Raw genomic sequence first — 13,093 nt, 5'->3', positions numbered from 1 at the left:
TTAATAGGTGCACTCTAGTCATTCATTTTTATTCAATACATTAAACTGCAGAGATTTCTTAAGGCAAATATGCATGTTTTTATTTATTTATTTATTTATTTATTTGTAAAAAGCTTTAAATTGCAAAAGAAACCTTAACTTTTGTAGGTGCTGAGTCACAACTTGTGACTTGTGTGATAGAAGTGGGAACACAAGCCTTCAATGGTTGTCTTCCAGGCTTGCCAAGCCCGTACAGGAGATGGCTAACTTACCTGCAGTCAAACTTTTTCAAAGATTTTGTGACTTAATGCATTGGAATCAAGTCATTGGTATGGAGCAAGAAGATATTCTGAAAACAAAAACAGCTGAATCTGCAGTGTTCACTTCACAAGTGGCAGCCATCCCAGCTGCACAGAGGTGGAAATGGGTTTTCAAAAAGGTTATCAGCCTTTTTCAGATAAAAGCACCCTGCCATTTTAAACGTGTGCACATGTAAATTAAGCAACACACAGTCCCAACCCATAATAAAAAACTAAATGTCAAACATTTGGAACAAAAAAATATTTAGTGGGAGGTCAGCATTTATTTGTTTAATAAATATTTCCTGTCAAGAAACAATACTCAATAGTAAGGTCAATATGAAAATTTTAAAACTTCAAGTTTGAAAGACTCGCTGTTTTCATTAATATGTATCATCTTAATATATGGAAACTGATTTCTGTGTACCGTGAATTGTCATTAATCAAAAATACAAAATACCACAAGGACATACCTCATGAAGAGAAAAAAAATCCCTTCCATTTCTGTTTCTTTGTGATAAAACATGTTTTAAAATATATAAACTTGCCTGTCAGAGACTCAATGGCCTGTAGTAGTAGTTTTTTTTTTTTTTGGCAGGGGGCCTTTTATGCATATGAAGCTCACACTCAGATGGAACCGTCATGTCAATGATCAGAGCAAAGTCCTTTTTCAAAAACACCAAGTCTACTAACCAATTCCTCAGGTGGAGCATGAATGACTTGCTCAGGAGACAACAGGGTACAAACATAGCCCCATGATAATCCTCTTCCCCCACTAACAGCTGAACACCATACATGTATATATGATCAGTGCTGCAGCCAGGCATGGTAGTAAGCGTAGGACATACAAGCCTTATTTCTGCCATTATACTGCTTTATACTGTTTCATACTGCCTTATACTATTGTGTTTCTTCAGCCTTTGTACTGTCTCCCACTGCTGTGTACCATTTTATATTGCTGTGTATATCCTTACACAACTTTATACTGCTATACACAGGGCTGCCCCATAAAGATTTATACCGCCTTAAAATGCTATGTACTGCTTCATACTGCCTTATGCAAGTGTATACCGCACTATACTGCTTTATACTACTTGATACTGCTTCATAATACCTTATACGGGCATGCACGTTTGTATTGTGTCATACTGCCATACACATTTTTACACCGCCTTATACAACTTTATACTGCTTTATCTTGCCACATACTGGTTTGCCTCATAGTGCCCTTATAATGCCTCATACTGTTGAATACCACCTTACAGTAGGATAAATGTTGGCCCTGAACTGTAGTGCATAGCCCTCAGCAGGCCCTCAGGTGATGGTGACACCACCTCAGCCTTAGACTACTGAAGAGCTACCCTCTGCTGGTCTTATACTTCTGAAAATTATGCACGAGCACACTTACACTTTATGTCAGAAGGGTAGCTCATGCTTAGAATTCAACCTACTGCCAATCCCATTAGATTGGATGCCTGGGTATCACTGCGTTAACCCCCTGTAAGGAGAGACCTAGAGATAAAGGCACCTGGACCCTCCCAAACAGCTCCCAGCCAAAGCTCATCTACAAAACTCAGCTATGGTCAATTTTTGTCATTATCATTCAAGGTCAAATACAATGACAGTTTTTATTCAATATTAGTGAAGTACATGCTGTGACAAAAATAGGGTACTTATCCAGTTTTTATTGCCAGTTTATGGGCAAAGACATAAAAAACTTTTTAAAATGGCACTAACCCTCCAGGTTAAAAGAACGCTCCAGGCGAACACTGGACATTGTAATTATGTATTACAGCCGCATAAAAAGTCATGAACACAACATTAGCTCACCTTAAGAGTTTAGTGGCTGGTTACATTCACCTGAAAACAACATTTAATTGAGACCTAACCGCATGAACACTGCTTTTTTATATTAACCTATAAAATGAACAAATCATCACAATAACTGATGGCAGTTCCTGCTAACTAATGTTATGACTGCAAGGCATATATCCACTCCTCTGACATGACACTGCCTTCTCTCACTTGCCAAGGTGACTTACTCAGGTTACTACCACAAAAGTGACTATTTACAGATCAAATTATTTCCCAAAGTGATGCTGCTGACAGAGGTTATTTTAGAGAGCTGTGGCCATTGTTTTCATCAATTTAATACAACCAACCACACATCCTATTTAGCTGGTGTGTACATCATGATGCCAAATATGAAATAAATACATTATATTTAATTTTGGAATAAAATAAATCTACTCTAAGGCCTCTACCATTTATTACTCACTTAGGAAGCTGAAAATTGACAAAGCATGAAGTATAACAGATAGAGAACAGTACAGTAGGCTTCACACTCCCCAGAAAAAGATTACATCATTTTCAAGACAACCCAATACACAGTTATGGGCATTGATTTCTGTGTATGTTGCTACAGTATCTATAGATAGCGAGTCATATATCAGGGCGCTGAATAGTTATATTGCTTCATTTTACCACTCAGTTGAGGGCATTAATAGGAAACACAGTACTCCCTTTCATTGGTAAGATAATACAGCGTTTCACTGAACAAACAGAAGGGTGAAAAAAGAAGTTGTTCATATTGGTGATGCACAGAACTTTTACGAGTTGAAAAAAGCTTAATTACAATGGTATAGTCATCAGTGCTAGAATATATCAGAATCGTGGTTAGGTTGACCTACCCTGAAAGACTTCAGTCTTTCCTTGCTGCATAAATGAGGCCAGACAGTCATTGACAAGTGTAAGAAAACAGAAATTATTTTCCCAATTCATAGCTTGTGACATAAATATAATAATAAAATAATGTCACAGATACAAAATGAATGTGACTGTAAATATGACTAAAGAAGAGAATCTCAACAATCCAAGGATATACAAACAGAAATATATCAATTTCAGTACCATCTAATGAATATTTGACAGAAGTTAAATCCGTGTTTGGCAGTAGAACTTCTTTTGGCTGTGGGGGGTGCTAATCCAGTTTAATCAAATAGGAAAGCAAAAGCAATGGACAAAATTAGGGTTTAATTTTTACTCAGCCATTTTCAGAGAATCCAAAAAGCCGGTGATGAATACTGGACTGCACTCACATTCATTGCTTACATACACTTAAAAAATACATCTGTGTGGTGAATGGGATTTACTAGACCACTGACAGTGCATATATCTGTGAAATACTATCTTGCTAGGATCCATTCAAACAACGGAATCCTGTCCCCCATCCTTGCTCGATGTTATCTTGCAATACGTTAGCAATGCATCACTTTTATTTCGAAAACGACTCAGATAGGCTTACAGACTGTGAGCACGTGAAAGCAGTTATCACAAAATAAATTACAGGGAGCGTAATTTATTCCTGAAATGTTAACAGCCACTTCAGTGCAAGTATTTCGCTGAGATCTACTGTATCATGGACCTGAATACCCTGTAGGTCATAAAATGAGATCAATATAGGTTTGTTTAAAGAGATAGAATGGGGAAACTAATGGACACCAGAATAGATTCCCGGCAGGAATCAATGAGGAGGCGGTAGGGGTGCACCCCGGCTGTCTGATGGTGTAAGGATGTGTGTGGGGGAATGCCCGGTGATTTCCTACAGCTGTAGAATCCTAATGTGGTCGGGCTGCGTTATTGCTGCCGCTGCGGCTCGCAAGCTGCCTCTCAGGTTCCTAGCGTTAAACCACACTCCCGCACAGAAGACACGAGGCGCAAGTGCGCACGGAGCAGGAGTCGGGGAGTCTGCCTTTTATCGATTCAGTTACCTCCTTTTCGTTTAGAAGACGTAAACAACATTCAACAGACTTCTCAATGAAGAATATTTGTTGCCTTGCTCTGCTTTAGCTCGCCTGACCCCCTTATTTTGTTGTTTCGTCTACTGGGATTGAGGTGGAATTGGAGAAGAGGATAGCATGGGCAAAACCCTCGGGTTTTGTCTCTAACTCGACATGGATCCGGTCTTCTCACAGAGGGACAAAGGTATCTAGCTGCTATTATCTACTCTTAAACAGTGTTTTTCGTTGTACTAGCGCGACTCATGCCGGTTATTGAGCTTTTAAATTGCGAGAAAGATGAGTTTTCATGGCTGGAGACAAAAATTATGTATACCAGCCGGCTGATCGGCTTTATTACACTTGTTGACAGTATACTTGTTACCTGCATTATGTAGTTCTCTTAGACAGAATTTTTAAAATGAAATGCTGTCCCTCTGTTGTATTTATCATTTGTCATTACATTTTGGTTCTTTACTATCTCCTTACTGATGCCCATCCTGTCGGTATGATTTCTGTGACTGTGTTTATACGCGTTGTGTCATTCTGCAGTATAATTTCCTTTGGCAGCTATGTTCACTTACCTGTTTTCTTGTGTCAGTAGGCTAATTACAGTGAAGAAAGCAATTAGCTACCTGCCTTGTGCCATGAAAAGTGCTCTGTGACGATGCTATTTTGAAGAGCGCTTACACTAAAATGAATTGAATTTGTACAGTACAGGTGGAGTTTGGAAGAAAAAAACGAATTGAGGATATTTGTGCTGATGCTTTATTTTTAAATGGTTTTGCTTAAGAGAACAAGATAGATAATACACATTCTTTAAAATGTTTTTTTACATGATGGCATGCACTGAAACAAAAAAATATTTAGAAAGAGACATGTGCACGTAACAAGAACAGACCTTGTGTTACTTATATTTACAATATTTGCATTTTTCCGGACTGAAATATTCACACTTCTGCCGGATACCTCTCTCTTATGGCTCTTGTTCTGCCATTTTCTATAGCTTCTGCTTTATTTTAAATTGTTAATTCAAGGTGTTGCAAGGATAATTTCCTTGGTGCCAGGAATTTGTCATTGTTAAAAAGCTTGATTTTATTAACCAGCTCACAAAGGCACTGATATCTCTAACTTTTAAATTTACATTCCAATGAGAACCAGTGGACAAAGGAAGAATCTCTTTTTAATTAATTCCCAGGTTACTGACTGGTATTGTGAAAAGCAACCTTAAAGACTGTCAGTTGATTGAAGGCATTGATGTCATTGTAGATGCTAATAGTTTGACACCAACTGTAATTCCCAAGGTGACTGGATGATATTTGAAGGTGAAAAACATGCAGCTATGGCTGTATTGTTCATACCCATTCTATTATATGATAATAAATCTAATATTATGTAGAATCACCAACTCTGTTGTTGGAACTGGTTGTAAAACATGCGCCTCATGATGCTTCTAGTTTTGGATAAGGAAAATATTTTACAATGCTAGTTTTGTGTGTGTGTGTGTATGTGTGTGTGTGTGTGTGTGTGTGTGTGTGTGTGTGTGTGTGTGTGTGTGTGTGTGTGTGTGTGTGTTTTTTGAGGGGAGGAATCCACCACTTAAATATTATGTTAGACATATCTACACTAAAATCGCTCATAGTTGTGTTCTGTGACTTAAAGCAACTTGATAATTAAGTCGATGCTGCCACCCCATAACCATTATGCGATTCCTTAGGTATGAACTGGCCTGGTATTCACCCAGTAGCAGTGGAACCATGGGGGCTATACTAAATTTGTTCTTATACAGCAGTATCCTGCACAGTCATCCATTAGCCACTCCTAAGGCAGTCCCCATGTGTCTGGTGAACTGATAAATCGATAAAGTTTGACACTGAAATTCCAACAGACGCTGAAATTGCAACAGACAACTTATACACAAATTTGACATCTACCCCACACAGGCTCTCTAACGTAGGTGCAACACTGAATTATTGATTCACTGATATCAAAATACAGAAATGAATTCAGTTACCTCTACAATCTGCAATATGGCCCTGATTTATCTGAATCTATTTCTCTTAATTCTAATTTGATGAAATTGTTTTTGTATGTGCAAAACCTGAATGTAAGCAAGTAGCTCAAAGTGTCATTGACAGTTGCATATAATGTTTAATTTAATTTAAACTGATTTTATAATATACATTTTTTTCTCATTAAATTTTTCTCAAAGCAAACATCATATGCTGGCATAGCTGATCAATAAATGTTTGGCTGATTGTGGGATAATTTGGGAATAACCGTTAATTGTGGTTATGGTCATGGGAATGAAATAGACTTTAATGGAGAATAACTACACTATATAATCCATAAGGTTAATAGTGTGGAGAACTGACATCAACATTCTTTGTTTCTCCCTTCCAATCCCAAGTTAATCATTACATTCTGATATTGGAATTATCAGGCAACAGTATAAACAATGAATAATATAAAATATGAATATATGTACTGTAGTTAACTCGTGTTACCACTGATCAAAATTAATGAATGAACAGCAAAGGAGACTATCCAGCACAGTATGGTCATAATGAGTAAAATATATCCATTTATGGATAATAATAACTGGCTCTAAAAGAACTTTTCAAGTTCTGATTTGACTGGTTTAGTGTAAACCATCAGAGAAACCTTTCAGTACAGACCATTTGTTGCCAGTGACAGTAGGCTGAGAATAGATTTAACGACTTATACGTCATATATACATGTTCAAATCTCCTGCCACAACGGCCATTCTGTCCAGTGTGAGATTCATTCTGCAGTAAGCTGAGCATTATGCTGATCAGACATTTCATACAAAACAATGAAAAGACTAATTAGTTGTATGGGGGTGAGCATTTCACAACAGGGAAACCTCTGGCTTGCTCACTGGGGATATTGGTAGTTTTCCTCAAGGCTTGTGTTGTCCTTACAGGACTGATGTTGGAAAATCTTTTGATTTATATATTTTTTAAGTGGAAATTAAAATTATGTAACTGCCTTACTGTGCTATTTTAATTGCTGTTATTTTGTTTGTTGCTGTTTTCTTGTGCTGCTCCATCACTATTATGCTAATAATATTTCACTATTTCACTGACAGCTTTGGTCAAAGACTATAGGTGCCTTGTTGCACAAGGAACACTGAACTTTTTAAAATGCACCCTTATTCTATCATCATCCTTACACCACAGGATTTAGCCTGTCAATACGTCAAGCTCAACATTATTAAGAAACATAAGAATAAAAGGAAAATCAAATAAGCCAGAAGAGGTTACGATTACAAATTTCGATACATTTGATACAGCACACTCCATATGTTGACAGTGACAGTGAAATTATACTCCGGCAGCTGTGCTTGACAGAAGGACTACTTGAACATCCAAGATCGTGTCAGTCTGACAGCAGCTGTACTGTGAGTTAATTGCATTTCTCCGCAATCACACAGAGCTTTACCCCAAGCAATTTCACATTGACACATTTGTATCACTCCTACTGGGGCACATAAATCGCATACATGTTCTACGCTTAAAAATGCAACCCTCAGTCATGCAAGGGAAGAAATTATCTCGTTTTGACCTTGAGAACTAAATTTCATTGTCTCCCTGATTCACCCATCACTGCAGTTTCTTAAACAAATGACCAAATTTTGCACCAATAGTTTCAATTGCTCTCTTAATCTTCTTAATTGACAACCCTTGAGCTGGTACAATTCTTTCATTTAGATTGTTCTAAGTATAAATTACTGGAAATTAATTTTCATTTTTAAATATCTTATTAAGTTTTATCTCAGGTTTATTTTAGTATTATAAGTATCTAAGTATGCGCAACCATATGCATTTCTTTGATTAGTCAGCTGGTGTCTAGCTAATATCCCATTACAGTATGAACCTGGTCAAGGAGAAACTGTAGGTGGTGCATCTGGCTGCCCTGATCTGAAACCCCAGCCCCCTTTTTACACCACAATGGCAGATAAATTGCTTGCAGTGAGAAGGGTATGTCACCTTGTCCAAGGTGATAAGCAAAATAAACGCGTGAACATGCCTGCTTCAGACAGACTTTGGGAAACATTCAGCTAATGGCACTGGTGGTGAAGTCAGGACCTACAGTATACATACAGCAAGGGAAATACTAAAAACTTAAAGCATAAGGATTATACTTTTAAAAATGGTAGTAATTTTGCTTGTGAAGATTATAGCAGAACAAATAGAATATTAGGAAAATATATTTTAAATGGCAACAGTTGCATTGCTGGTAAACTGTACAATGTAATGGAAATCAGAAGAGAATAAAATATTAATTAGTCTTCTTATTGTTAAATTAATATGATAATCATAATTTTCAGACAACAGACCTGCAGCTCTAGCTGTAACATGTTGTAAAGTGCATTACTATACATAATAATCTATGTACTTGTATTATGAACCATTCATTCATTAGTTATTTCTCACTATAGAAATTTCTAAAAACATTTTTTAAACAAAGTTGCCTAAAACTAATATGCCAGAAAACATGGCATAGATTTACATCAGCAAGTTTACTTTCCTTTGATGATACACAGTCTAAGCAATAATGGCTGTAATCATTCATTAGGTCTCCTGAAGACAACCAATCATTTTGGTACCAATTCATGCAGTTCTTTTCTAATTAAAAGAACAACTTTTTGGACACAGTATCACATAATGTGTACACCTCGGTGCTTCTGCAGAGCAGAAGCATCAATTAAGGGCAGCATAAGGTTTAACGTCACTGTTTGATGCTGTTTGACAGCTCTTCATTCATAACCCTGTGTTTTTTGTCATTTCCTGCACAGTTTCACCTAAAGATAATTTCACATTTTACCACAGGCAGGGTTGCAGATAGTCTTTGTATGATTGATAATTCCATTCATAGTAGTAATGAAATAATTCAGAACAATCCTCAGCTTCATGCGATTTCAATAGATTAGACACGTCGTATAAATTTCTGTCCCAGCCAATTAAAATTACCCTTGTACTGCTGATCACATGATATATATTCAGTGTACAGTGTAAGGTCTGCACAAACATACAAGGGCACACCCATTAACAAGCTACTTTGCCTTAGTTGGTTCCATGAAAATTCAGTGGCACACTGTAACTGGCTGATAGACCTTGTGCAGACAATATGTCGCTGTTGAAGGCAGCCGGGAGTGCTTGCTCGTGTCAGTGGGTGAGCTGTGTCCCTCCCTTCCCCAGACGATGAGGCCGACCTGGGGCAGCTGGGGCGGGGCAGAGTGAGGATGCGAGAGCGCACCCTTTGGGACTACCCGCTGCAGTTCTCCTGGATGATGGAGGCGGAGCCCTTCACCGCGCCGCTGCTGCAGGCGGGGGGCTCCGTGGCTGACGTGGGCATGACGCTGGAGCAGAAGACCACCTTCGCCTTCGTCATCTTCCTCTTCATCTTCCTGGGCATCCTGATCGTGCGCTGCTTCCGCATCCTGCTGGACCCCTACCGGAGCATGCCCACCTCCACCTGGGCGGATGGGCTGGACGGCCTGGAGAAGGGCCAGTTCGACTATGCCCTGGCGTAGCGCCCCCCCCCCCCCCACACGCTCTCCCTCTCCGTGTATAGTGGAGGCCACTGCGACTCCATCACACTGTACAGCGTTTACAGTGAAGGTTGGAAATGTCACTGTCTGACGTGAACAGATACCACTGTTGTTAGCACTGACATGAGGTTTGATTTGCTCATACAGGGTAGTTCTCCTCCAAACACATCACACTCGATTCGGTAATGCTGCAGACTGCAGAACCTTCAACCTGCACATCCTATAGATCGTCAGTCGCAGGGAACTTCACGTGAGATTGACAAGCGTTATTAATATTTCACAGTCTGAGGTTAATACGGTGGATGGGTATTGATCGCCGTTGAACCGTAAAGGACATTTGGTTGATTGTACCAGATCCAATTAGAAGTACCAGGTCACTGTAAATTACAAATCAAGTTCTGAATCCCTCTGGAATCCCTCTGGTCAATTAACATTGGCAATGTACCATGTTTCCATTTCTCATTAGCAGGAAAGTCAAATTTCTCATTGAATCTGAGGGTCAGTTGAAGTATTAAACATACACTGCTTACTTAGCAAATGAACAACTAAACTGTGCTCTGTGTACATTATGTGTATTTTATCATAATTGGGATTATCTGTATAAATATTTCAGACAATTTACTTTGTGATATAAAGCCATTTATTATCTGTTCACCCTATATTTGCCTGCACAAATCAATATTTGGATGAACAGCAGAATAATAATTGTTTCATAGTCATTTCCCCTCCTTTTGCCCTTAAAGGTTACAACTTGCAGCATGCTAAAAATATAGTCTTATTCAATCCCATTCTATGCATTCTCTTTTCCTTATTTATGTTTGAAATAATTAATACTTTAGTTATGCGTATTATTCTACTGCCACGAACAACAGCACAATTATGGCACTGTTTTTGACTGAATAGTGGAGAACAGTCATAAATCCAGAAGTGTACACAGATACGCTATGGTTATAAAAAGTCTATAACAAGGTTATAGCAGGTACAAGAGTCTTTTACTAGAATTCAGCAGGACTTGTTGACAATAATAACAGCCAGTATCACTGATGCAACAACTGTGAACATCTGTGAAGTTACACGTACATCCATTTATCCCAGGGATTTAGTGAAGAATACAGTATCACTGCTTGCAGAATTAACCAGTCAAAACTGGTTGATTGATAGACAGTGAATTGGTGATCATGTGTCATTGATCTCAGGCCTGCTCAGGCCTATGAATATCTACCATTGTGACAGACAGCACATTTCAGCCCAAAGAGTGTATGGGAGTGGGTTACATGATATGCAGTTCTTTGTCCCATATTACTCAGAAGTGGGCTCAGATTTGTTGAATTTATCCCAAACCATATGCCTCAATATGTGGCTAGCTAAATGTCTCTGTGAGTATTGTGGTCATCTATTGTAAATGTGAATTTAACCACATGAGTAGGTTAACTATGGGTACACCCTGAAATACATAGTAATTACTCAGCAGTTCAACTACCTACAGTAGAAAGATGTGAATGAAACAGTTATTTTTTCTGCAGGTATCACCACAGCAATGAGATTGATGGGACTTCCTGACCTCCTAGGGAAACACTGTACTGTACTAGAACCTTGAATATTAAATTCTTTAAAAAAAATAAAGCAAGACCGGAAATTGTCTCTACTGTTATCTGCATACAATAACGGCGAGGTATTTAAATAAAATTAGACATACTTAATGTTTGTTGTATTCTTGAAATGCCTTTATTTGGTGTTCTTACCATCGGTCAAAGGCCCATTTGAAATAACATCACTGTCTTGACATGCCTAAATTTCAGGGAATAACAATGTCATCCCTAGATTTCAGTGAATAACAATAGAAATAGTTATTTCTGGAAGCATTTCATCTCAATAAGCATGCATGAGAGGTAGGACACTGTTGCTGTAACTTTTCCGTTCTGAAGGTACTTAATTGTATCAGTTTATTCCTGCCCTCCTGCCTTCAAATTGACTCAGCATGCGTGGTTTCTTAATTACATCCACATGGGAGCCTTGGGCAGCAGCCAAGAGAGCCTCCCTCTCCTCCCACTCCCATGCGAGCGGCCCACCTTCCCGACGCTCATGGACAAAAGGAACAGATGAGCCGTTCTCCTCACCAGCCCTGACACACAGAACAACAGCTGCGGGGCTAAATGTCCCTCCTCAAGGTGGGTTTGTCAGGTGAGTAAGGCACCGATCTTGCGTTGTTGGTATGAATAAATATCATTTTCTTGTGAAAATGGAAATTCTCTGATACATTTGTGTTTCCCCGAACAGGATTTTGCTTTGAATTCCTCTGGAGTTGAAGGTTTTGGAAAATGTTGTATTGTGCTGCTGTTCTTGGAATACATAAACAAGTATATTATGTCAAAAGCAGAACAAGCCGAAAGTGCTGCAGAGGAGCTAGCTATTCAGTGTTTAATGAAGGACAACAATTATAAAAATAATAAAAATCCAAGGAAAGGTTTGTTTGAGAAAGCAAAAAACAGCAAGCTGGAAAAAACAAGACAAACTTCCTTTGGGATGTGACTCCAAAAGGGAGTCATGGATTGAGCATTCTTAAACATCAGGTAGAACACCTTAAACGTCCCCCACAGTACCTCTGCAGAGGCAAACCACATTTTCAAACCCCGTTGTCCCTTATCTGAACCATCTGTCGTCATTGAAAATTTCGACGTCCTTGTGCAAACTTGAACTGCAAACACAATTATACATTCACAGCGCCGAGTGTATCATCTCTTCCCTCTAGAAAGAGACCTTTTCTACATTAACTTTCCCGGGGCAGCACCAATATAAAAAGGAGAGTTCTGACATTTAGGATTGTGTGTGTGTGTGTGTGTGTGTGTGGTGGATTTGATACCTCCTTCAAATTCTCCCTGCAGTCATAAAAGCTCACAATTCGCTTACATTAGCATTCACCACACACTAACTGAATGACAGAGAAAATAATTTTCTGCACAAATGATTTTCACTCACGCTAAAGAATGATGTTCATACGAGGGGGAATTGTAATTTAAGCGGAACACAATTGTTTGATTTTTTATGATTTTATAACTTTCATGCATATTTATTAGAGATGGACTCTGTACTTCTACACAGACTTGAAAAGTGCATAGACCTCTTACCTTGGTTATGCAAAACAGCAACCCCAGCATCACATTTTACAGTGAAAACTGCATTTGACGTTATATGCAAATCCTGTTGAGTCAGTAAAATATGATAATTTATCATGTAAATTAACTTTGTTGAGCACTGATTTAATGAAGAGCTGAGTGTGAAGACTGCAGCTGAGTCTGCCTTTGACTGAAGTATGTCAAAAATGTCATCACAATTACACATCAAGCACAGTGTCAAAGACCCGCTCACTAATCATAATTACGCAGCCAGCACAGTGGGTTTTTTTTAGTTATCATTTAACATAACAATATGACAGAAGCATATCAATCAAGTCATTATCATGT

At 38.5% G+C, this 13,093-nt stretch overlaps 1 protein-coding gene across 1 annotated transcript; it reads left to right on the top strand.

Annotated features, from left to right (window-relative positions):
- Positions 1 to 4,231: 4,231 nt before the first annotated feature.
- Positions 4,232 to 9,614, top strand: LOC118776489 (cortexin-3-like). The gene is made up of 2 exons (XM_036526850.1): positions 4,232 to 4,262; positions 9,280 to 9,614. Exons 1-2 carry the CDS (start codon positions 4,232 to 4,234, stop codon positions 9,612 to 9,614), a joined length of 366 nt encoding a protein of 121 aa, XP_036382743.1.
- The last annotated feature ends 3,479 nt before the right edge of the window (positions 9,615 to 13,093 follow it).

The sequence above is a fragment of the Megalops cyprinoides genome, chromosome 4 (assembly GCF_013368585.1).
Source record: "Megalops cyprinoides isolate fMegCyp1 chromosome 4, fMegCyp1.pri, whole genome shotgun sequence".
NCBI lineage: Eukaryota > Metazoa > Chordata > Actinopteri > Elopiformes > Megalopidae > Megalops > Megalops cyprinoides.
This window is presented reverse-complemented; position numbering and strand designations above follow the sequence as displayed.

Excerpts from the sequence above, each read along its gene's own strand:
- LOC118776489 (XM_036526850.1), top strand. The coding sequence starts at position 4,232 with ATGGATCCGGTCTTCTCACAGAGGGACAAAG. Across the intron at positions 4,263-9,279 it reads CTTCTCACAGAGGGACAAAG|ACGATGAGGCCGACCTGGGG; the intron begins GTATCTAGCTGC and ends TCCCTTCCCCAG.